Consider the following 26,367-nt stretch of genomic DNA (forward strand, 5'->3'; position numbering starts at 1 on the left):
TACGCTACAGAGAAAATGATCCCAAATTCTCTTACTTTGCAAAAAGAGCCGACAATGACAATGAAACCAAATCAAAAGGTGGAGATTTTGATCTGCCTTGTGAATGATGCCCCCCCCCCCCCCTCTGTACACAGAGTTTACCTTGGCGGGGTCTCGCTCCGTCAGCCCAGGCTGCTGGTGGTGGAGGAGGAGGAGGAGGAGGGGTTCATCCCGGGGATGATATAGGCGGAGGCAGCAGCTCATAACTCTGGGTGTGTGAGGGGAGGGGCCAGAGTCCTTCACGCCGTGCTGTCAGTGGTTTGACAGGTGAAGAGTGAGCCAAATTACCCAGGGAGACAAGGGAGGACGGGCTGGAGGGGGGGGGGATCACACTCCGACCCCCCCGCTGATGAACGAACACAGTCGCCTCCGTTGTCGTCGTTGTTGTCACTTAAGGTCAACATGAAGAACCCGGTCAAATCTACTTACTGCATAGTTATGACAGTAAAATGCAACCGGGCAGGTCAACGGTATTTGAATATGAACTGTGTTGCGTTGTTCTACACTTGTCTATTTACCATAGTGACTCCCTCCCTGTCTATCAGACCTACACTGCAGTGTCGGGTGTTTGACACCCAGGGACGAAAGGTTCCGGGTTCGATCCCAACCGCCTATCTCACTCATGAAGTGTGAGTGAGATAGGCATCGAGGTAGAGTTGTCTTTCTTAGCCTCATTTTTTTCTGATTCAAATTTGCATCTATTTATTCTTAATGATAGAGAGAGATAGACAGGACGGTATGGGAGACAGAGGGGAGGACATGCAGCAAAGGACCACGGGCAGGAATAGAACCCTGCGTCGCTGCGATCAGGACTAACCTTAACAAACCTAACTCTGACATCCCAGCGTTGATCGGAATTCGAATTCGGAAAACTGTCGCTTCGGATGAGACATCTCCGGACCGAACAGGAATGGTAATGACCTATAAATCCGTGCAGAGGAGCCCACTGGCCTCGGAGCGTAACACAACGGACCGTCGATGGGAGTCCTAACACCTGTACGCCCGGACGGACGGACGGACAAGGACAGGGTGGTGGAGCGCTGGAGAGAGAGAGGATAAGAACAAGATGGCCACCGCAGATGAGGCGACATCGGAATAAACCAAAGTCACAGAGAGAGAGAGAGATGGGAAGATAGGGAGGAAAAGAGGGGGAGAGAGGGAGAGAGAGAGAGAGGATGGGAGAGAGATTATGGGATATAGTGAGGGAGGGAGAGAGAGAGGAGGGAAGAGAGGGAGAGAGAGAGAGATGATGATGAGAGAGATTATGGGATAGAGAGAGGGGGCAGAGAGAGAGGATGGGAGAGAGAGGGAGGGGGAGAGAGAGAGAGAGAGAAGCATAGGGCAAGCGGAGAACGCCAGCACCTGGAGACTAATTAGATTTGACGTTGGTAACCTGCTATAAATTTACAGCCGTCTCCCGGGCTGGGCCCTGGGTCCAAGGGCACGAGGCGAGGAATTTACACAAAAAAAACAGGGAAGGCAAATAAGAAGACGAACAGCTAATTACATCACAGAGATAAAAAAAGGAAAGAAAAGAATGAGTAATCTGCTGTTTAAAGGAAGGGGGTAATGGCGAGCTCAGCACAAAGATAATCTTAAGTCTATAGTAATTAACGCCTATTTTAAAAGAGAGAATCCTCGAGTCGTCGACTGCCACATTGATTTCTCACTGTTATATTTCATAATCATCAGTTGAAGACAAAGTTCTCCGAAGTTTCCCTGACAGAACATCCCTCGCCTGTCTTCGTCGCTTCCGAACAAACTGACAGAGAGTGAGCACGCATCTCATTATGATCTTACGACGAGACAATGATGATGGTTTGTTTAAACCATTCGCCAGTCACCATTTGTACCGCCTTTCATTCCCCGCATCTCCGTTGTCTGGTCGCCTCTCCTCTCACCCTTTGGTCCAGAACACCGCCCACGATAGCTGCTCAGCATTCATTGTTCTCCTTGTTCTTCAGAGAGCAGCGCTCCGACATTGGTCGATCCACAGAGAGCGCACAAAGAGGATCATTTTGCTGAATTAAAAAACTGAGGAGCAACTTCCAGTCGCAGAGAGTAACCTGCCCCACCTCTCCTCCTCCTCTCCCCTCCCCAGCCAACCATCTGGACGGCTAATTAGCACCAATCTAGAAGTACAGCTAATGACCCAGATCAGCTGGCCCGGTGCATTGTGGGTGGAGAAAGGGTCGGGGGGGGGGGGGTCGGGCGATGGTTATTCTTCCTCCGTCCACAGCCTCGTCGCTGACTAACTGCCACTGTGACTGTCAGACCTGGTGGAGGTGTGATGTGTTGCTGACACACACCTGCAGTCAGCCAGTGTTGCTGTGGCACATCTGGAGTAGTGCAGTGTTGCTGTTCAATACTGGGGTCATGCAGTGTGGCTCTGCCACATCTGGAGTGGCGCAGTTACCAGTTACCCTCATCTGGACGAGGAGTACATAAAGAAGAGAGGCCATCGCTGACAGGACAGATGGCCTGTAAAGGGAGGAGGTGAGGGTGAGGGGAGGGAGGGGGGGAGGAGGGAGGAAGGAGGGAGGGAGGAAGGAGAGAGAGGGAGGATGGGAGGAGAGGGAGAAAGATGGAGGAGGAGAGGGGAGGGAGGGAGGAGGATAAGGGAGGGAGGGAGGAGGGAAGAGAGGGGAAGGGGGTTAGAGATGGAGGGGGGAGGGAGGGAAGAGGGTGAGGGAGGGACGAGTGGGAGGGAGGGACAAGGGGAGTGAGGAGGTGACGGAGGGAGAGGACGGGGAGGGAGAGAGGAGAGGCTGAGGGACATGCTGCCACCGGTCCACTTGCTCCGTCGCAGCCTGGATCCCGGGCGGAACCTGTGCGGATTTCAAAGAGGGGAGAACAGCTGGGGTGCTGAGCGGGGCTGAACCACCCAGGGCCGGGGGGGGGGGGGGTGTAATTGGGAGCGCAGAGCAGGAGTCTGCTGCGACATCAAAGCGAGGCGACGGTGGGGGGGAGGGTCCCATCGCGGCGAGGCGCCTGCTGGTTCCTCAGGTCCGCGTGGTGGTTCCCTGGACCCCCGGCTTAGGTGTGAACAGGTGTGAACACAGGTGGGACGGTGGTCTCTTAATGATGATGTGGATTCAGGATGAATACTGTTGGGAAATATACTTGGACACAAATCACAGTATTTCACGATCGAGCTTTGATCCATTCATTTGACCTGAGAACAAGGTCAAATTGAATAAATCAAAGCGCAATCTCATTTTATTAAATCCTGTGGTTTGTGGTTTTGCAGCTGGCCTATAAAGGGAGGAGGAGAGGGAGGGAGGAGGGGGGAGGAGAGGGTGGGGGCTGAGGGACAAGCTGCCATCCATCCACTTGCGCTGCAGCCCAGGTGAATCCAAACTGCGACTTCTGAGTCTGTCGAGAACAGACTGACACAGGCAGGCAGCAAAACAGACAGACACAGGCAGGCAGGCAGGCAGAAAAAGGGCATCGCACCATGAACCTCCACCTCCAGAAGCTCGCAGTGTGAGAACGGCCGCGCCGGGGGACGGACACCTCATCCGTCGCAACCCAGGCGCCTCTCTGGTTCCCAGGCATCTGAAGGGGCTTACCTCAGCCGTCAGCCTTAGGGGTACGCCCGTCCCCCAGCTCACCCCCTCAGTTTCTCCAGCACATCGATCCACAGCCGGTGATCCTCAGTGGTCCTCCAGACAAACACTGTCCGCTTCGCTGTGTGGGATGAGTTGTTGCGGAGACCCGCGCACTCAAACACACACACACACACACCCACACAGGCGGGTACAACGTACAAGAATAACAGACGATCCTGTATGCATGCAGGCGTGTGCACAATTATGAATTCACGCGGGCATATGTGTTCATGCACACACGCACGCCCACACACACATTTGCTCTGACACAGAATGCATTTGTGCATCTGACACACACACAAGCACAAACACACACGCACGCACAAACACGCACTTGCACACGCACACACAAACACACAAAGGTACACGTTACACAAAAACACACATATTCAAACAGAGTGAATTTCTGAAGTGAGTTTTCTCCCAGAAAATATGTACAGTATATAAATATGTATTTGCACCGTCGGCAGTTAATTAGTTGTACCCATGTTGCACCTCGTTTGAAATTCCAAGCAGCAACAATCCATCTGGCCACCAGGCCTGCAAGATGGTGGGTATATTGTGAAGGAATGTTGCATCATGGGAAACTGATTACGAAGCACAGACCCGCTGCTGCCCACCTGTTCCTCCTCATCGGAGCTCAATAAGAAACCAAGCAGTGAGAACTCTTCTTGACTGCCGTGAGCCTGTACCGTTGACTAATATGCTTACGTTGTTACGTCCCATCGCCACGTTGCTACGTCCGATTTAACCGTTTTCTGCTTGGTCACATTGTTACTTTGCAAGATCCCATTATTTCGTTACGATGTCTCATTAAAAGGCAATGGGTCCACCAGACCCAGCAGCACCTCCTGTGTAACAAAAATACGAACACCCTATGAGGGTTAAGCCATTATGTTGCCAAGTTCCATAGTAACACTACGATGTCTCATTAGGCTATTATGTTGCCAAGTTCCGTAGTAACGCTACGATGTCTCATTAGGCTATTATGTTGCCAAGTTCCGTAGTAACGCTACGATGTCTCATTGCTACGATTGTCTCATTGCTACGTTGTCATGTCCCATTGTTATGTTGCTATGTTCGGTTCAGTGAACAAAATCCTGGCAATCTGGGGGTCCCCCTGCCAAAATGAGGCTTAAGCGTGTCAATCAAAGGGTCTCGGACAGCCCAAAGCTGGCCCCCTAGTTCAGTCATCAGTGGCTCTCAAGTAAGTTAGAAGATTGTGTGATTGGCCATCCCTGAGTCTGTGTCTCCTTTAACCATATGAGCAGTTCAGCCCTGTCATCTCCTCTTCTCCTGCTCGCCTCCTAATGCTGCCCCTCGTTTCCTTAAGGCCACGACACACATCACTGTATTATACGTAGATGTAAGCCATTGACTTTGATCCAAACTGAGTGCGTGCATTCTGAGCATAAGGGTAGCCCCGGTGGGATTCAAACACCTAGCCCCCGCAGTAATAATGCCATGCTCGACCAATGAGCCAGACAGTCTGATCCTTCAATCGATGCAGCATAAAAAGGGCCTGAGTTCTCTGACCAGACGGTGGCTCTCGGATTGGATGGTCCTCGCCTCGTCCGCCCCAAGGGGCCCGGCTGCCTTATTACTCTCCAACAAGGGCCAGCGGCGCAGCCTTTGGCAGTTGGAGCCAATTTGAGATGCATTCTGATAGAGTGCTGTTCTCCGAGATTGGCCTCTCAAGTGTTTCCCCCTGACTCATTATTCCTCCTCATCCTCAATAATCTGTCTGATGACCTACACGCTCTATGATTGTGATTGTACATGAATCTGTACGTTTTTCATACTTTGTCCTTTTTTTTTTTTCCGTACATTACCAACTCTGCCCATTCCTGATTGATGTAAGCTGAATGAATGAAGTCCCATTTGAACCAGTGATCATTACCCGGCTACAGTCGTCTGACAGATGATGTGTTGGCACGCGGTCCATGTGCACGTGCCTGTGATGGAGGCCCCTCCCCCTGCAGGGAGCTGCGGCCGTGCTTTCACCCGGTTTGTCTTCAGCTAAACACTCCAAGGTCACAGCACACATTTATCTCCCTCCTCATCTCCCGATGTTAGAACAAATCGGTAACATCGTTACTGCCATGTGTGCTTTATGTGCGTATATGTGTGTGTGTGTTCGTGTGTCTGTGTGTGTGTGTGTGTGTGTGTGTGTGTGCCTGCAGGCGTGCACACGTGTGTGTCTGCCTTACGCGTGCGTGTGCATGAGTGCGTGCACGTGTATGTACTTCAGTTAAGACGTGCGGGGTGCCTGAGCGTGCACGTGCGTGCACACACCCCAGTGCTCCCTGCTCCGTGGCCCGATCTGCGATGCAGCTCACATCGCCACGGCGACGGGCGCCACGCATCCTGTGATGGATGACTGAGAGATGCCGGGCCAGCTCCGGGCGGTGAAGAGGGGACCTTATCAGTGACATCAAACTCACACGCTGCACACCACCACTCCCCCGGCCTCCGCCCCCACCTCCCTCCAGCCTCCCAACCTCCGCCCCCCCCCCTCCCTCTAGCCTCCCACCCTCCCGTCTCCCCAACCCCCCCCCCCGGTCGCTGTGAGAGGTCGTTTGCATGTTCCCCCATCACCGGAGCCCACAGGAGGAGGAGCGGGAGGACCAGGAGGAGAGGGGAGGAGAGGGGAGGAGGAGGAGGAGAGGGGAGGAGAAGGAGTAGACAGGAGGAGCAGGAGGAGAGGGGAGGAGGAGAGGGGAGGAGAAGGAGTAGACAGGAGGAGCAGGAGGAGAGGGGAGGAGGAGAGGGGAGGAGAAGGAGTAGACAGGAGGAGCAGGAGGAGAGGGGAGGAGGAGAGGGGAGGAGAAGGAGTAGACAGGAGGAGCAGGAGAAGAGGGGAGGAGAGGGGAGGAGGAGGAGGAGAGGGGAGGAGAAGGAGAGGAGAAGGAGTAGAAGGAGTAGACAGGAGGAGCAGGAGAAGAGGGGAGGAGGAGGAGAAGGAGTAGACAGGAGGAGGAGGGGGAGGAGCAGGATGAGCAGCAGGAGTGGGATGAGACAGGAAGAGACGGGAGATCTAAGGAAGTTTTCAAAACGTGACCGATTAGATTACCCACAAAGCTCTACGCACATTGTTGGCCAATCAGCTGCCCGGGGGCAGGGGTGGGGTAGAGGTAAGAGTGGAGGTGGAGGAGTTAATAGCAGCTGAGTGAAGTGATAACCCCCCCCCCCCATGCAACCCGCTCTCTCTTTGTGCATGGACCACACACCACTCCTGTACACACATACACACACAAAAACACACACACAAAAACACACACACAAACACAAGCACGCATGAACGCGCGCACACACACACACACACACACACACACACACCATGAAACACACACGCACACACAGACACACGAATCAGAAGAACACTAGGCTAAATGACTATCTTGTCCTGCGTCGGTGGTTCTGTGGACCTCAGCTAAACTCGGCCGATGTTCCTAATGTGAAAATGATGCGTCGTACAAACGACCGTCTCTGAGAACCTCCTCCACGAGTCCATCGTAAATGACCCAGAAAATGGAGAGGGAAAGTCGAGGCGGGCTTGTGCTCAACCCGACATGTGGTTACATTGTGGATGTTCGGAGAGGCGGTCATTTCCTACTGCCGCGGTCCGTAGGTACAGAACGGCCAACTCACTCCGAAGGTAGTGAGTTGATTCAGCATTATTCAATCTTACAATGCTGTTTGACTTGGCCTTCAAGGAGCTTCATCCCATAATATTCTGATCATCAGATTAGGTTTGGTACTTGCATACTTAGAAAAACTAATTCCTCACACATAACATCTTTATTTTTTGGTCTTTCTTTTTGAAATATCAAGCATTGTGTAGCGTCTTATCCTAGCTATCTCTGTTTTATACGGGGAATGGGTTGACCTAGAGATTGTTAGTGCTTGGCACTTGGTTCTATGAACGTTCTTACCGTACCGACAGCGATATAATGTTTCTCTTTCTTCTGACAAATGTACTAATTGTAAGTCGCTTTGGATAAAAGCTAAATGCCCTAAATGTCTAAAATAGCAAGCACCCCTCAGGGGCCGGCTCATGTACCCCTTCCAGGGTACTCCCCCCCCCCCCCCCCACGCCCCCCCAGGCCCGGTGGGGAGTCACTGCTCCAGTGGACAGCCTTGTCTCACCCCCCTGTTTACCCTGCTCCCGCCGAGCCATGGAGACGTCTCCCTGACAAGACACCGCCCGTTTCCACGGCGACCGGTTATTTGCCTACCGTGATGTTCCAGCCGGCGGCCGCCGGGGTTTCTGGGTACACAGGCGGGGGCCTGATGGGGCTTTAAGTCCGGGCTCAGACAAGAGTGGAGCGCTTAATTCACTGGACAGCCGAGCAAACAGCCGAGACTTAGTGATGGGATAAGGCCCTGGTAGTAGAGCGAAGAGAGAGAGAGAGAGAGAGAGAGAGAGAGAGAGAGAGAGAGAGAGAGAGAGAGAGAGAGACAGAGAGAGAGAGAGAGAGAGAGAGAGACAGAGAGACAGAGAGAGGAGAATCAGGCCGACATGATCCCTGCTACTTTCTACCTCATGTCTCATCAACACTGGGACAACAGAGTCAACCAGGGGCGACGCAAACCACAGGCACTGCTGGCCTCTTCCCAGTGTCTTCCCAGTATGGAGCCATCACTGCCATACTGGTAGGCCCCTCAAGTCCCACTGGGACTGGGGTTGACTGTATGCTGCCTCCGGTGTCTTTATAAGACTGGTTCAAGTACAACACTATTTACTATTAGGTCATCAAGCAGACACTGTTATCCAGAGCAGCATACAGCCATTTGATTTGATCCATGTCATTAGGCAGCGGGTGGCGACAGTCTGGTCATCGGGGTTTGACCCCAGTCATGTTCCCACTGCTGTGAACGTGTACAGCTAACCTCTGTCTCCCCCCACCCTCACCGTGTGGGGTAGTTTACCACTTTGCCAGGGCACCCATATTTAGTTGACCTGGTTGATTTTAATCAGGCCTGTAGCAGGCCGTGTTAACATACACATATACATACATATTTTCCTTTTTACTACCTTATTCACTTTATCTTGTATTGTTGCTGCTATGTTGAGGAGTATGGCTGTTGAGGGACCAAGCCAAATAATTTCACTCTTGTGCAATAAGATTAATAAAAGCAATTCTGATTCTGATTCAGACAACCAGGGAGCAGTTTGTAAACAGCCGGGTAACTTTCAGCAGCAAAAAAACAGCAATTTTCATTGTAATATGAAAGCTATGAAAAACGCAGTGCAACGGCATTATGTTGGTTTGCTGTGGTCATGCTAGGTAGGACTATTGAATGAGAACTGATTAGATCACCTAAATAAATACCGAAGTTCATCCCCCACAGCCGGTGTCCTGAGTTCAACACCATTACAGCGCAAATTACAGAGTTAATTTAGTGTTTGGATTGAGCGGAGAAAACCTAATTAGTAATTTAGTCACAAGCCATCGGCATTCGTCCCATCGAAAGGCCAATGCCTTTAGTCTTAACCACAGTTATACACACACACTCCCGCCGACACACAGACACAAAAACAAACACAGACACCTACAAACACGCACACCCATGCACACGCACGCACACTCATCCCTGCACAGGCCCAAAACACAGACACACACACACACACATACACAGATACATAGACATACACACAGATTTGATGTGTTGTGACAGTCAGGCTACCTGAAGTGGGTGACTGAGTGCCTCTGTCGGTGGACAGCACACTTGGGGGCGGACCAGGGGATGGTGGTGGTGGAGGTGGTGACAGGGACAGGGCCCTGGAGTTGAGAGATGTGTGTCAACGATAGAGAGTGGCTCTGTGAACAGGGCTGGCATCCCTTCAGTGAGGGTTCCTGCAGGTGGCCAATGAGGCAGAGGGGTGTCAACAGCCACTTGTGGAGCAGGAGACTGCCCCCAGCACAGCAGGGTGTCACCGGAGACGCCGTCACTCTGTCACCACGCAGAGATGTACCCCCCCTGCTCATAACTTTGTTTGGAGAAGGAGAAAGTTGTTACTCTTAGAAACCCTCTGGAGCATAAACAAAAGCACAATTACGAGGCGTACGAGATGTGGATTTTGACAGCAAGCGGGTAGGGAAAAAAAGGGGAATATTTCTGAAAGCGTTTGTTTCTCGAGCTTCAAGGTTTTTTAAAATGACAGACCATCCATCTGTCATTGCTTGTAGTACACCGGCTGGCGTAGCATCAGCCTGCTGCCAGTTCAAACTGAGATATTTGTGTTTGTTTGTGCAAACGCAGATTGTGCAGACGACATTATTTAAAATATGTTTATTGTCGGTGTGACGTCTGTGTATGATGACGACCAAACAATTAGGTTCATTATTTCTCAATGTGAATTATAAGAATATGACTATGACTAAACAATGATGTCAAACTTTTGGAAACGTATGTCAGGCAGAGCACTGGTAGTGTTTAATCGGATGAAAACGAGAGATTTCGTTGTAAGAATCGATGTTGGTTTTATTAATTCAATCATTCAAGAGGCTGTCATTGGATTCAGTGAAGGCCTGAGCGTTAAGGTCGTCCTGTCATCCAAACAAACAGACATGCTGCTGTGGTGGACAGGAATGTTTCTGATGCGTCATGCTCGGGTTTGAGGTGAGGTCCTCCGGAGACAGAACGTAGGAAGCTGAGCCAAGTGGAGTGAGCGATGGCGAGGTCGATCCAGTCAAAGACGCCCTTTAACGCAATGTAAACATCTCCTGCACCACTGGGTCGTCTTCATCGGTCGGTCGTGTGTAATGATCATAAATCATTCACCGAAACACAGTCGAGACGAGACGCCGGCAGAATGTTAATGTGGCTGCTGCAGGATCCGATTCAGTCTCTGCTAGGAAAGTGGCGGCGTTTTTTCCCGCGACATGCAAACGCCTCGTGTTCAAGTCATGCCCGTAGCCATGAGGTCAAGGAGGTCCCGACCTCTGACATTTTAGAGCAAAAGAAAATGAGAAACTAGCTGAGCCCTAACCCACCCCCCCAACCCTGGTTACGGCCCTGGTTCAAGTGTGTTTTCCTTCAGAAACATCCAGAATCGATAACGTGTGACTGATGAAACCAGTGCTTGCACAGCAGAAGCCTGTTGAAAAACAATCAGATTTCGATTTGTCGAGGGCAACGGGGCATTTATTGAACTTCACAAGTGCCCCACAACAAGCGATCGTCCTCAAACCGTAGTTGACAGAAGTAACCCGCAGTGATTCCAGACGCTCAACTCAGTGTGCATTTCTTTGACATGTTTAACTATTCTCACAACGGACGAGTCTCAGGAGTTCGAACTGAACTCTGAAGAATCGGGAAAAGGGCAAACCCATTAATCTCTTCTCTTTTTATTTCCCGGGGATCTTCTTCTGTTCCGACAGTCGTTGGAGACGGCACTGGAGACCTGATCGGGCCGAGGAGGGGGTTCTGCAAACGGACAAGTTCTGCCGGTCTGTGGCCTGAATGTCAATGATGTCGCAGGGACAGCCGGGAACGGGAATCCACCACGACCGCCACCTCCTCCTCCTTCGGAAGCCAGTGACCTCAATCCTGTTCTCCTCCACACTTGCACACCGAGCCCTGCTTTGTGCTAATGAGCCACTCAGCGGCGAGGCATTATGGGAGAGAAATGTCATTACGGGAAAGAAAGAACCTACATCGGTCATCGAGGGGGGAGTGGGAGTTTCACCTCCCCGACGTTCGGTTCGAAATTTCCCTGAAACGTTGGGGAGGAACAGACCAGGGTGTTAAATATGAGCCAGGAGAGGCATTTTGTTACCTGTGTAACCTTGTTTCATTCTTCTTGCTCCCACGGTAAGTGCCGGCGTCGGTAGAAAACAGAAGCTGGTTAATGTGTGTCCCTTCTTGTTAGCGGGCTCGTCTGCTGCCAACAGCCATTAACACCAGAGTGTTACCACGGCGATGACAGGCCCTCACGGGGCCCGGTGTATGGGTGTAGTGGGGACTGAGTAAACACAGGCTAATAGTTAGCCTGTAGCTTGGAAATGAATCCACCCTGATGCTTTCCCCGGTCGGGCCCAAAGGAGCATTTAAAGCCGTCTCAGTCTTTTCTCTCCATAGACAATGTCTGTACTCTCTCCATCACAACATATTTATTTAATTCTCCTTTATAGTATGACTACTTCAGCTTGGGGCTAGTTGGGAGCACAGAGAGTGTCACCCTGTGAAAACAAATGCTGTTTTTCACAAGGTAGCAAATCAACGCCACCTACTGAACTACATTAACCACATTTCCACAGAAATAAAGCTTTGCGCCACGGAAGAATTTCGCTGGCCTTTTTCTATTTCTGATGCTAGCCCCATTCTGAACCAATTCAAACAGTTAGGTCGGAGCTAGCAGACTTGACCTCTCGTAAATGGGCTGCATTTATATAGCGCTTTTCTAACCTGTGGCCAATCAAATCACTTCACAAACAACTAACGTTCACCCGTTCACAAACGCTGTGACTAACGTACACCCATTCTTGCACACAAACAGTGACTTACATTCACCCATTCATACACACAAACCGTGACTAACATTCACCGATTCATACAGACGAGGGCCCGGTATCAAACCAAATGTTTTTCTTCTATTAATTTAACATGTATAACACATACAGAGGCCGGTTCATACAGTGACAACACATGTTTAACCAACATGGTTTGGTTTAAAGTAACATATATACTTATTTAAGCAAAGGGCCTAGGGAGCCAGGAATCGGACTAGCAACCTCCCAGTTACCAGATGATGACCTGACCCGTCTCGCCAACATTACTGTTGGCCTGATGCAACATTTGACTTGTAGTAACATTTTGTAATTTTAAACTTGATTTTGGAATCACACCGGGCCTATAGGGTTCATCCCAGTACACCTAACACAATTGTCCTCCTCGACTCCTTAATCCCAGCTCTCTGCAAACCCTCAGAAATAAAGTAAGCTGTAGAGTTTTTTTTCAAACATTTCCAATTATACTTTCTCACACAGTTTGCCCTGTTAAATTGAAACTGAGAAGAGGGTTGCGTTACAAGAGAAAACGTTTTTTTTTTTTTTTAAATAACCAACTACACAAAGTCAGTCCTTAATAAATAAAAAATATTATACACTTAAGGAAGAGGCCAGAGGGAAGGGGATCCGGCCGGGAAGGAAATGGGGAAGTGATGAAATACTACGACATCAAGACAGCGGTTCAGAACATCCTGGCCGAGTGCTGACATGCTGACTGATGTTTCCATGAGTTAATTAAAGCCGTCCCGCTAAGGAGACCAATCCTGCCCAGCCTCACACTGTCCTACTTTCATGCTATTAAAGACATTTACCAAGCGGGAAATGTAGGACACGACGTAGCAATGTACATAGGGTGGTGACTGACCTCTCAAATGATGACGAATAGCCGTAGTTTTACACAATAATATTGTTTAAAATAATTTACTTTTTGAGTGTTTATAAAAAATGAAATAGAATATGGGACTTCAGGGTTTTATTATTGACATTTTTCCCAATGCATTGAAAACCAGAATACATGTGCTTGGACATAAAATGTAGACCCACAGGAAGGTGAAATAGCTGTAAACAAAGAAATGTAAAGACGAAAATAGCTCGATAGTATACAAAATCACAGAAAACGAACGCATGACACGATCAATAAAATAAACAGGATTTCCTCGCCTTCAGAAAGGGAGGCTGATTGTCAAGGTAACAGAAACGGCTTCTGTACAGGTGCTGTGTGGGAAGACATTTTGGAAAGGAAAAAAGAGAACTCAGGGAAAAACAGGAAAGACGGTGAGCTGCTCTGAAGACAATGAAAGGCAAATTTAACAAGTTTTTCCACTCATAGAAGAGCAACAAGAACCCCATTTTCAACGCCAACTCATTCTTTCCCACAAATGCAAAAAATGAATGAATGAATTGAATTTGAGAGTGAATTTACCTTTTCTGACTCAAGATTGGTCATTGATGAACTGATCTGCGCATTACCACACTAACCACTCACACCTTTCACCAAGGATAACCTGCAATCATCTGGTGAACACAAAGCCAGAAGCATGGATAATCAAACACGTGGCATGGCCTCGGATTAGAAGCCAAAAGACCAGAGTAACAGAGTTTTACAGACACTGCTACTGTAATACAAAAGGCCACATTTAACATCACTGACATTAGCATCAAACATACAATACAGATACGGCAGGATAACCACACTCAACGCTGTACAATAGAGGGGAAACAAATTGGTAAAAAAAGTCCCCAGGATTCAACTTGTTAGACAGTCATTAGCATCCACCACCGAAAACGGCTTCACGTTTTCGACGTAGGAAGTGCTAAACTCGCATGTTGCTCGACATGCCAGTTTCAAAAAGGAATATTGAACAAGTTTAATGTTTTGTGAGCAGTTATACAACGTTGTATTTAAAACGTAAAATATAAATACCCAAGTAAATAGTGTGCAAACCACCGCAAAAAATGCTCAATTGTATTGACAGTGTTACCTTATTCACAATTAGGTGGCCCAAAGCTGCGAGGCTAATTTGCCACTTGTCGTCATAGTAATGATTATTATTATTTTAAGGAAAATAGTAACTTAGCTTTGCATATTGAGCCATACCGTCAAGTTCAACAGAGTTAGCTAAGAGAGTAAGCGTGTAAAAATTAATGAGAGCTACACAATCCAATGAGCTACAACACAGGCCAGTACATGGCAACATCATAAGCTAAATCTCATAAAGTCAACATAGTTAACTCGCCAATATACAGTTAGCTAACTAACATGCAGTTAGCTGACCAATGTACCGTTAGCCACGCGACATAATGGGCTACAGCTCAGACAGTCCTCTTCCCCAGCTCTCGTTTACCAGCAGTATTAAGCCACCGGCGGATGTTCACAGCGAAGCTTACCTGAGGATAACGGCTACGATGCAGACTCAAACACCAGGGCAGAAGATAGACACATTAAACACTGACAAGGGTTGAGAGCCTCGACACAGCGGTAGTGACACCACATCACCAGCCTCGAGTAGGGCAGGGACCAGACCTAAATAAAACCCACGTCTGGGTGAAGCTTCTGAAGAGGCAGCTGACAAAATGCCGATCTATCTCTCTCCTGGGAAACATCCATTCCTAGGAACCGGGTCGGTAATAAACGAAAATACGAAGACACCTACTGACTGGGCAGGGTAGTCTAGCCTTGGCTAGCTGCATTCCTCAACTCGCCTCAAGGTCAAAGGTCAGACGTCACCGTGGACAGGTGACTCAGCCGTTTGGTCTGTTGGGAGTCTCACTGCGCTGCAGAGTCTAGGAGATGGACGGCTGAGTGAGGATTCATAAGCGGGTGTAGGGGATGAGGCACGTGCGCACGTGTGTGAACCACATACACACGTGTAGTGAAGAGGCGTAACAGACGGTACACTTCCCAGCTGTCGCCTACATTCGTCAGACAGTCACTGAGAACAGGAGGCAAGCGAGTGTGCTGCATGCGTATGAGTTGTGTAGATGTGTGTGTGTGTGTTTGTTCACATGCGTTTGTGACTATGGTGTGTGTGGAGTAATGTGTTTATGGTGTCTGTGTAGGTGTGTAGGTGTGTGTGTGTGTAGGTGTGTGTGCCTGCGATTGCAAAGATATCCTTAGAGCCACTACTCCGGTCAATGAAGAAGACAGAACACAGAATGACAGCGAGCAATAAAAGCGAGATTATCCCTGATTGGTTAATTTAGTGTTTTTTTTTTTATTACAGTTCATTTCAGTTGCGTGAGGTACTTCCCACGGCAGAGTCGTGTTCCCTTCCCTACGAGCAAGGCAGGGCAGAAGTTACGGAGGGCCCAAGTTGTGCCGAACGCAGAACTTAAGTGGCAACTTAAGCTGCTAACGGATGTTATGATTAATCTCCCTTCTTGACCGATTGCTTTTTTCCCTTTTTTAAGTTCAGTTTTAGCATCCGACACCGCGGAACCTTTGGTCCCTCTCAACACGTCTGTGATAAAGCAATCTCCAGCTGATTAAATGTACACGCAATAAAAGTCCCAGCTTTTAAAAAAAGAAGGCACATCCTGTTACACTCTGTAGCAGGTCAGTCCCGTAAGGTAAGGCCCCGGGTCCGAGAATCAAACCGAATCAACAGTAACCACTCCTTCCTCCCCTCCCTCCTCATTTCCTGGTCTCGTCCAGGATGATGTTGGCTGTGACAAACACCAGACAGAACGCCGCCCACACCACCACGAACCACACCCAGAAGGCGTGGCGGAACGGCGAGCGGTGCTTGTTGACCACGTCGCGCCCCACCACAGGCTCCAGGTGCCGCCGGCTCAGGTACACCAGCATGGCGGGCACGATGTACTGGATGCCCGTGCCGGCGTACGCCCCCGTGACGCCCACCAGGGACTCCAGGTTGTGGGTGCCGAAGGCGACGAGGACGGGCGGCACCACGGTGATGAGCGGGAACACCACGCGGTCCACCACCCATGGGTAGGTCCCGCCGTCGCGGTGGAACAGCGTCTTCCAGTTGTTGCGCAGCGTCACGGCGATGATGGGGAAGTTGGTGCTGATGGTGAAGACGGGGAACAGGCCCAGGAAGTAGCGCAGCGCCGGCACGTCCAGCACGTCGCAGTTGTCGGTGAAGTTGAGCGTGTACATGTCGTGCAGCAGCGCGTTGTCGAAGCAGAAGATGGCGGTGAAGGAGAGCAGCGTGTAGAAGCACAGGATGAGCACGTAGTCCACCAGCACCAGGGCGCCCACGCGCCGCTTCTCCGAGATGGGCGTGACCAGCGAGGGCAGCGAGTGCTGGCACATGAAGGAGTACACGCACACGCCGAACAGGTTGGGCACGCCCGCCAGCGAGGCCGTGGGCGGGCGGCCGTCGCCGCGGCCCTTGCTGATGCGGATCAGCGCCAGGATGATCATCATGGTGAAGGCTGTGGGACACAAGAAGCACAGAGATTAGTGGTCAGTATAAAGGACTCTCCGAAGCAATGGCAAACACTGTATTGTCCACTAAACGGTAAACGGACTGCACTTGTTCACCCATCCATGCAGACATTCACACACCGATGGCGGTGGTTGCCAGCTTGTCGGGAGCAGTCAGGGTGAGGTGTCTTGCTCAGGGACACCTCGACACTCGGCTAGGAGGAGCCGGGGATCGAACTAGCAAACTTCTGGTGACCAGCCAACCTGCTCTACCTCCTGAGCAAGCAAAAATAAAGAGCTAGGGGCAGAATGGTCTTTCGTTCCATTAAGTGGTTTCTAATTATTAAGTCTAGGTGGGTATTAATAAATAAGGTTATGGAATCATTTGGTATGAATGTTTTAAAGCATGGAATGATTTAAGCGAAGGCTGAAATCGTTCCAAGTTATAAATCATTCACGTGTTTACGTCCCATAGAATTTCCTCCAAATACAAATTAATTTTGTTCAGAAAGAATAATGGAATAGAGTAAAATCCTGCCATGCCACGATAAGCAGATCAAGTGGAGCGAGATAATTAAATTACTTAATTGCATTGATTTGGATTCGTCAGGAGATTGTTTTATTTCACTGGGCTGGCCACACACACCTAGATTATTCATAGATGAATCATTCACTCATTTTGGCTAAGCACCCTTCTTCTAAGGTTGGCTTTGGGGATCAGTTAATCGGGCAAATGTAGAAAATGCATTATTAAAGACGGCTATCACAGAGACATGGGCGATTTAAGGAGACCCCCAGAGAGCTCCACGCCAACACACTGTCACTCAGGGAGGAAATACGACCCTACTCTATGAGTACTGCCAACGCCACATCTTGGAAATTGTTTTGTAATGTATCGATGTCAGGACCGCAGAGTCACTCACCAGCTTCTGCAAAGACTCAAGATTCACTTGTTCAGAGTTCACCTAGACTCTGCATAGCTTCCCCCCAACCCCTCTTATGCACTTATTGTATTTTTTTACTCAGCTATTGTGTAGCATTTATCCTAGCTATCTTTGTTGTAGACAGGAAATTGGTTGACTTAGCCATTTCTTGTGGCACATGTTCTATGAGCATCCTTTCTATACCGACAGCGATATATTATTGTTTCTCTTTCTTCTGAAAAATGGACTAATTGTAGGACGCTGTGGATAAAAGCATCTGCTAAATGCCCTGAATGTAAATGTGAATGTAGACCAAAAAAATAAGAAAACCACCCCACGTCGTCTTGTCACCTCGCTTGCTGATAGCTGATATAATAAAGGGCAGAGTGAATCGGGCCCTGAAGAGTTCTGACGCTCTAACCCGTGCACCATGACGCTGACCCAGAAAGCACCCTGATGGATCTGCCTCGGCGACGGAGCCATCAGGAGGGACCGGGCCCTGGTTCCGCTCCACAGACTCCCCTATATGGAGCAGATGTGCGGGGGGGGGGGGGGGGGGGGGACAGGTGGCACCTGAAAGAGAGGAGCGTATCCGTCTCTCCCCTCCTGCTGTTTGCAGCCCCGGCTCCAATTGATTGTGATGCGTGCACGGACTGGCCAATGAGAAGAGGTCCTCCGAAGGAGAGGTACGGGTTGGGTCACGGGTGAGCGGTCATGGGCGCCAACACGACCACCTCACCTCCGACCGCAGAATGGGATTGTTTGGAGAGGAAAAGTATTAATTATGAAAGGGGGGATGGTGAGTGTTGGGATATTAACCGAGGGGAGACCCAGCTCTCCTTTACACTGGCACCACACTGTGAAACTCTGCCTGCCGCTTGGTCTCTGTAAAATAACCCTCCATCAGTGAGGGTGCCTCTCGTATAAATCCAGGCTATGGCTCCACGTCACCTCTATGGCTCGCCTTCTAGCGCTCCATCAAAACAACCTCTTTAAAATCAGTGATATAGGCCTGGATGGCAGAGAGGGTCAGAGGTCAAGAGGAGGATGATGCACGGCCTGAACCCTGCCCGGCCCTCACCGCCGCCTCACGTTCACACCCGCGATGCGTTGGGAGCTTTTATCGCCCCGGGCGAGCCCGGTATGAAGAATGCGAGGACGGAGTCATGGCGGTGTCAGGGTTGAGCGTAGCACGGCGCGGCACACAGACCTTGAGTAGGCTGTGTGTGTGTATGTGTGTGTGTGTGTGTGTGTGTGTGTGTGTGTGTGTGTGTGTGTGTGTGTGTGTGTGTGTGTGTGTGTATGTAAACCTCTGACCTGTTTTTGTAAATACTTTAGTGCATGACTGGATATGAGGTTACTGACCTTGATTACGTCATTCTGCATTCTGCAGCTTATAATAATCATTGAATAAATAACTAGGACAGAATTGAATGTTTGTTGGTCGGCAGTACCGGTTGCTAATAAAAAATAGTTTGTTTGTTATAAACAAAATCTTTTTCGTGATGTGCACTTTAATGCATTTATTTGCATTATAGAGTTGCGTTGTAGAGTTCTTTATGTGTGTGAGGGTTAGTGTGTTTAGTTTTGTGTATACAGCAACATATTCAATGTTCTTGTATGGGGTTTATGGAAAGGAAAGTTGAGACAGACAAACAATTGTGGGTTAAATGAGAGGGAATGACTTGTAGCCATGGCCCACAGGTTGGGACAGAACCTCGGTTGCTTCAAGCAGGGCAGACTGCTTGGCTGGTATAGCCATGGGTTGAGCCCCGAGATGCCCAGAGAACAGCGCATGGGATGACGGAGACTGAGTATCTGCTCTCCAGTGAGAGTACACTAACAGGCGTGGTCTGTCCGGGGACCAGGAGATCTATTAATCTGCCCCTGTGGTGGAGTGGAGCTAACATACCAGAGAAGAGGCACATATTTCACAAAGAACAGCACCAACAGGGGGAAAAGGTGCTGAGCTGAACAACATATCAATCCATCAACAGTAAGACTACTGATGGTGTGTGTAGCATAATGTAGAGTTTTATTTATCCATTAACAGCAGTTGATACTTTTTTTTCAACACAGAGCCAATTCCCTCTATAATAGGAAAGAGATGGTGTAATTCCGAACGCTATGCCATGGCAAGTACATAATTACGTGACCTATTCAGGGGTTTAGGCCCAGTGCGGTCAATATTTAGATAGCTGGCTCCTTATCAAAGTCATCTCTGGCTCGTGGTGAGGAGAGTGTGCCAAAAGGGAAAGATACTTTCACTTTCTATATCGAGAGTTGAGGTCTTGTGCTGATAGCACAGCTGCAAATATATGTGACAAATGTAGACTTAACGTTTTACTCTCAAGTGGGTTTAATACACACCGTGTATCTAAGCAAACCGATTTGTGTTATTTAGTACATCTGAAACGACGTAGAGGTCCATGTCATCAAGGAGCTGCTAGGGGCTTAGGCATCTCACTCAAGGATGTCTAAAGGTAGTACTGTAACTAAGGACTGGAAGAGGTATTCCTTAGCCACGTCATTTACATTTAGCAGATGCTTTAAACCAAAGCGACTAACAATAAGTACTTTTGTCAGAAGAAAGAGAAACAGTATATCACTGTCCGTACAGTAAGGATGTTCATAGAACAAAGTGACAAGCACCAACAATTGTTAGGTTAACCCGTTTCCTGTTTACAATAAAGATAGCTTTGATAAGATGCTACACAATGCTAAGTACTGTTTTAAAGTGCAAGGACCTACAACATACGTGCGTAAGTAGGGTGGGTGTATGTGTGTGTGTGTGTGTGTGTGTGTGTGTGTGTGTGTGGGGGGGGGGGGTAAGGGGGGAGGCTATGCAGAGTCTAGGTGAACAAGTTTTGAGTCTTTTGCGGAAGCTGGTGAGCACCACTGCGGTTCTGACCGCGTTGCACAATGCCGCCCTGATTGAAGCTGGCTTCACGGTCATCGCTAGTAGATCGGACAAGACACTTTAGAAAGAAGGCAGAATTGCAAGCCGGCCTCGTTGTCCCGGATGGCCTCAGAACACCATCGAAGGTCTCCCCGACTTTAAAGCGCGACCAGACGTACATTCGGTCGTATTGTGGTGTTCCGTACGAAGGTATTGTGTTGCGTCCTCGCCATGTGTGCTTGGCTCAGCAGGAGGTACGCCGTGCCCTTGGAAGTTCAAAACAAATCACCACAGTCTACGCCACCGGCAGCTGGTCCCTGCCCCATCAGATACGATGTTCCAGGACACCGTAGACGGGGACGGGGGGGTTCAAACAACAGTGGAAAAGAGCACGGCTAGCGGCCCCCTGTGGACGGTACAGTTTGACAACCAACCCTTCATTTATGGAAGTGAAAACACCACAGCAGGCTTCATTTAGTGAAATCATGTTTAGTGAATCGCAGAGAAAACCTTTACGTAGGTAAGTATAAAATAGGTGAGCATGAGCACTTTACACAGTAACTTAAACTCCATTGAAGTTACTTTGGTAACTTATTTTATAGTTATAGCGTAGCAACATCAAACAGTATTGCAGGACGATACATTTTCTTGACAGGGTTGTAAGATGAAAAGAAGAGCCAGGGGATGTGATTCAGTGTTATGACGACTGACCTAATCCTCGGTTTCTCCCCAAACAACGACAATGGGCAGAGTGCTAGATCGGACCGTGACGACGCGCCCTTCAGAGACCTCTACTGGGACAGTGCTCCGTAGCGGTGCACTGACTTTCGATTCCTCACTGTGTGAGCGGCTCGAAGCAAAAGACTAGGGTGAGGTACAGTACAGTACTGTCTGCTTATCCTCCCTAATCTCCCTGCAGTTTCCCCGGCCTTTCTCTCCCTCTCTCTGTGAACACATCTGCCACGGTGCACAATCACAGTGTCCTTCTGGCTGGGGAACCACAGAGCAGGTAAAGGAGCCGTTCCCGGGCCTGTCAGCGCCTCTCGCAGCCCGGGCGGGAGGGACGGAGCGTGGGGAGATTTCAATTAAGTCAGGCCTCGGGTGCCTGGCCCTCGCCGATGTACTGAAGTGGCGGTAAATGCTCCTGCTAGATATCATTATGCCACTGAATTATAAATACATTTATGATATTGCCTTTTTTTTTTTTTACTTTATGGCAACCTTGTCTCAATTTGGAAATGGGGTGTCTTCATTAAAATGTGCCGTCAATCTTTCAGAATAACTCGTTTTGATGGACGGCCGTAGACTTAAAAAGACTTTACAGCTGCTTGTAAGAAGGGTGAGAGGTGACATTGGGATGGACCGAGAGTCACTATGCTGTAAGTTATTAAATCTCTTTCAAAGGCTACAAGTCACGAACATTGTGACATTGATACTGGGGTGTCCGACAACATATAAGACGAGTCAAGATATAAGTCAGTTTGATCCTTTCAAGATGACGTGCAGTTACCTTAATCAGGATCAAAGTGACATATTTCTAGACATATTTGCTCGTCTTTGCGGGCGTCTCCGAACCTCTAGTCTTTGTCCTACTTAAGAAGGTTGAGGCTAATCGGTCTCACTTAAGACACTACAGGAACTAAGCGCTTATCTTCGACTCAAAATTAAAAGGCAATCAGATGGCTTAAACACCTGGTGGAACCGACGCAGTACAATAAGATATTTCATAATGGGCTCATTCGTCAATGCCTCTGAGAAGGGCTTCATGACACACTGCCCAACCATGGCCGTGAATTTAAATGGGAAAGCTTGCTGCAATGCAACAAAAACCCATAGTACTGATGATCAGGCTGGATGAACAATATAAGGTGGCTGGAAAGATCAGGGGGAAGGAAACCATTAAAATATGTGGATAATTGAAGATTTGTTGAATGTGCTAAATCATCTTTGTAACTTTTGTTGGATAATGTATGCTTTATTGTACCTGTTTTATACCGGTACACTTTCTCACTGCTCATTTTTTTTTCGGCTAAGTGAATTTGCCAAAGGGAATCCAACTCTAATGGGTTTGCAGGAGTCGTTTTTCTATCATCGGTCCTTTCCTTGACTATTTATGACCGATATTAACCTTTGGGGGTTTATCATCCCTTGGTTACCCGACTACATATGTCTGCTGTTAACCTGTGGCGGTTCATCACGGCGGAGGTGAAAACGAGTGTAAGCTCTGAAGGTCACCGCGACATTGTCCCCTCTGATGAAGCTTCCCATTCAGAGACACCTCGGCCCCATTAACAGGAAACCCTTCAGCGAAAGGCAATGTATGCAGCGCCAGAGGAAACTCATTCACACACATGACATGAGAGATTTCCCTCTTAACAGGCATCTGTGATGACAGATGGGGATAACCTGAAGGTATCTGCAATGACACCCGACCAGAACCTATAGGTACTGGTGATGACGGATGGAGATAACCTGAAGGCATCCTCAATGACACCCGACCAGAACATATAGGTATTGGTGATGACGGATGGAGATAACCTGACGGTGTCGGTCATGAACCTGAAGGCATCAGTGAAGACATATGACATACTGAAAGGATCAGTGACAACGCTTTTGACTATCACCTCGTCTGCAGCATGGTCATCTGAAGGTACTGGTGCTGCCACATGCAGATAACCTGGACTTCAAGGCTGAACTGCCCTCACATCTGGCTTTCAGGTTACCTGACTATCCCCTCATCTGACGCATGGTCACTGAAGGTACTGGTACACATGTCTGCATGGAGATAACCTGGACTTCCAGGCTGAATCTGCCTCACGCCCGGCCTCCTTGCTACAGCTTCCCCTTTCAACGGGGGCTGGAGTGGGGACTGCGGGGGATAGGTATCACAACCGTATTACAAGTGCCACTTCATCTCACAGTGAGTGATTCAGCGGTGCTCCGGAGGGGGTCAGCGACGACCTTGTAGGGGATGCTACAGATTACCGGCGGAGCCTCCCGCTGGCTGCCCTCCCCCCCACCGGGACCCTGCGGCGGAGCTGTTTCTGATAAGTCAAGGATGGCGGACGCGCTCGGAGCCCCAGGGAATCGCAGAGTGGCTGTGAAAATGGGTTCCACGCCGACGGCTTCCCTCTTCAGAGAAGGGCCACCTCCAGTCAATTGAGCGACACAAAATGGTTAAAGGGGGGGGGGGGGGGGGGGCCCGCGGGTAATAAATCCAGAGTGGGATGTTGTGACAAGATGAGGGATCCTGCTTCTCGGGGCGAGTAAGAGAAAGAGTTTAACGCCAAGGCATTTTCCACCGAGACACCCTGCAGGTCAATTACTTCATAACGGCGGGGACCTTTGTCCTTGGGAAGGGTGGGGGGGGGTTGCATTTGCATGGCACGGTAGTGACACAAAGTACGGACCTTTGAGGACACCCTCCTGTTCTGGCACATTTGCCAAATTAAAATGACTGCTCCAAGGCTTACCCTGGCATTAATTAAGAGGTGCTGTGGTTCTCCTCTGCCGTAACGACCCGCTCTCCACCCGGTGTGCAGCGGAGGATGCAGGGTTTCCCCCGCTGGTAGAGCCGTCCCGGTTATCCACTCCGCTCAAAGCCATCCCGAGTGGACCCAGCTGGCTGCGGTGCAGGGCTCACACACGGCACAGGCGGGAGATAACGGCCGCACCGCTGGGAACCAACGAGCCACTCTGCTCCCTAATGAGCCCGGCCCTGTGAACGAGTCAACAGGCCCGCCGCACGCAGAGCGTTCCGGGGTGAGGTGCCCAGCCGTGACCACCTGCTGGCCCGCCGTTTAGCATCCTAGCAGCTCTCCGATAGATGGGACCGCGCAGCCAAACTCCATCACATTATCTTAAGGGCTTTCAGGAAACAGCAATTACTCCCTGCACTAAGGCTTTGCTGGATTTGGTAACTTTAGCCAGCGATAAAAAAATAATATACATCTGCCTACGAGCCTGGGCCTCCGAAGTGTCCAGGGGCTGTGATCTTTAAATACACATTAGCGGAGGGACCTCTGCTTACAGCAATGTTGGCAGCAGTACTTTTACAACAAAAATACAGCGTCTTTTATGTCTCTCGTTTAGTGCTGCAGCGTGATGGTCAAATAATTACATTACTTCCTTGATTGGAAAAACTTTGAAAATCTCAGCTCTCCATCATTGCATATTGTAATTGAATGATGGAGAGCTATAGTCTCCATCCCTGTCTAAGGACTGTATATTCTAACACCTAAGGGGTGAATGAATGAATGGAGACATCCTCACATAGGCTACTTTACCGTTAGATGGAACCAAAAGGTTAACAGCCCTGATTAAAACACTTACCACCGACTATTGGACTGATTGATCTGAAACCCATTTCAAGAAGCCGTCCTTCAAAAACTATTTTTTAATCAACTCAATCCATTCATCCATCTAACGGTCCATGGATCCATCCATCTATCTGCACACTCACACAAGTGAGTTCTGCTGTTCCGTCGATCGGCATAGGTGTGGGAGCTTTATACCAATAAAGCTCCCACGGAACAACGAGGGTAGCAGCATTATCCGGGACGCCACACAGCCCGGCCATGCCCTGTTTGAACCGCTGCCATCAGGAGAAGGATTCACGACAATAAGATGCCCCACCAGTAGACTGAGGAACAGTCTCTTTCCCAGAGCGGTGGCCTGCATCCCTAACTCCCCATGCACAACCACAGAACAGATTAATGGAATTGAGCGCACACACAGACCTCAAGGACTGTGACACACGCATCAAAGACTGGGACGCCCACGCAAACTCAACCCCACACGTCTGTGTGTGTGGGATGCACACATACAGACGCACACTGTTGGCCTAGGTCTCCACTTGTCCTAGGGGGGTATTCCTCTTGCTCCTGCGGTGTGTCGGTTGGGATTGGAGGAGCTGGAGAGGAACAGGGGGGGTTACGGGTCACTGGGGCAGCAGGTCTTCCATTTCAGTTAGCGGTTATTCAGTCTGTGACAGCGGGTGAGGGCTGAATGTAGCCTCATGGTTCAGTCCACCCTGTGGATCTCCCCCTTCAGCAGGATGGGGTTCAGAAGATACTGTTGAGGAACACCACTCCTCCTCCTCCTCCTCCTGCTGTTCATGCTAGGTTGATTTTGAGGAGGGTTCAGGCTGAATGAATGTCCCAGGTGAACTTTAGGGTTATGGAATTGACATTTTCAATTTGTTCTTCAGAGAAAATTCAGGTTTATTCAGGTTGAAGAGGCTATGCATTGTGCATGTATTTGTTTATTTTATGATGAAGCTGACTAAAAGTCATTTGGCGTATTGATTGATAAGAAGACACCTGCGGGACAATCCCAGTATTTATCTGCCCCGTATCCCGAAACCAGGAGGAGCGAGGGTTTGCGTTACACAGGGTTTTCCTGTTTTGTTACGAAGAAATTTGTTCGGAATCGAACATTTAGCATTAGTAAAGATTTCCAGCCAAACAGTTGCACACTGGTTCTGGGGTGACACCAGCTCCAAAAGTCGACCAGTCCAGAACCCCCATGTTCCGCGACCAGAAACCCAACAGGAACAAACCCCAACAAACTAAACAAACAAAACCCCTGACCAGCAGACCTCCATCTGGGGTATGCGTGCGTGTGTGTGTGTGGTATGGCTTTAATTAAGCAACACTGACCCCCGTCGAGATGGCCCGTACCTCCACCCTGCGCCTCCACCAGCTGCCGAGCCAGACACTCTGTGATGCGCCCCTTCTCTTAACGACGCTAATCCCGGCCCCCCCGCCCAGCCCGATCGCACCAGCACATCTTTATACATCCCCTAGTGCACCGTGGGTCAGTGGCCTGGCGAGGGAGGGAGGCCTCACCGCCACGCCTCGTCTGGGAGGATTAATGATAGGGACACGTTGGGTGGCGACTCCGGCAGAGATCGACAAAGTTTTTTTTATTTATTTATTTATTTATAAATAAATAAACTGTGATATGCTGGACTGACCCCCCCAACAGG

General features: G+C 49.4%; 1 protein-coding gene across 1 annotated transcript in view; it reads right to left on the minus strand.

Annotated features, from left to right (window-relative positions):
- Positions 1-13,126: 13,126 nt before the first annotated feature.
- tmem104 (transmembrane protein 104) overlaps positions 13,127-26,367 on the minus strand; it is a 54,488-nt gene continuing 41,247 nt past the window's right edge. The window contains exon 10 of the mRNA XM_079745760.1: positions 13,127-16,564. Within this exon, the coding sequence (XP_079601886.1) occupies positions 15,801-16,564 (764 nt within the window). The 3' untranslated portion in view covers positions 13,127-15,800. The remainder of the gene's footprint in view (positions 16,565-26,367) is intronic.

This window comes from Pollachius pollachius, assembly GCF_949987615.1.
Source record: "Pollachius pollachius genome assembly, chromosome: 11".
Classification (NCBI taxonomy): domain Eukaryota; kingdom Metazoa; phylum Chordata; class Actinopteri; order Gadiformes; family Gadidae; genus Pollachius; species Pollachius pollachius.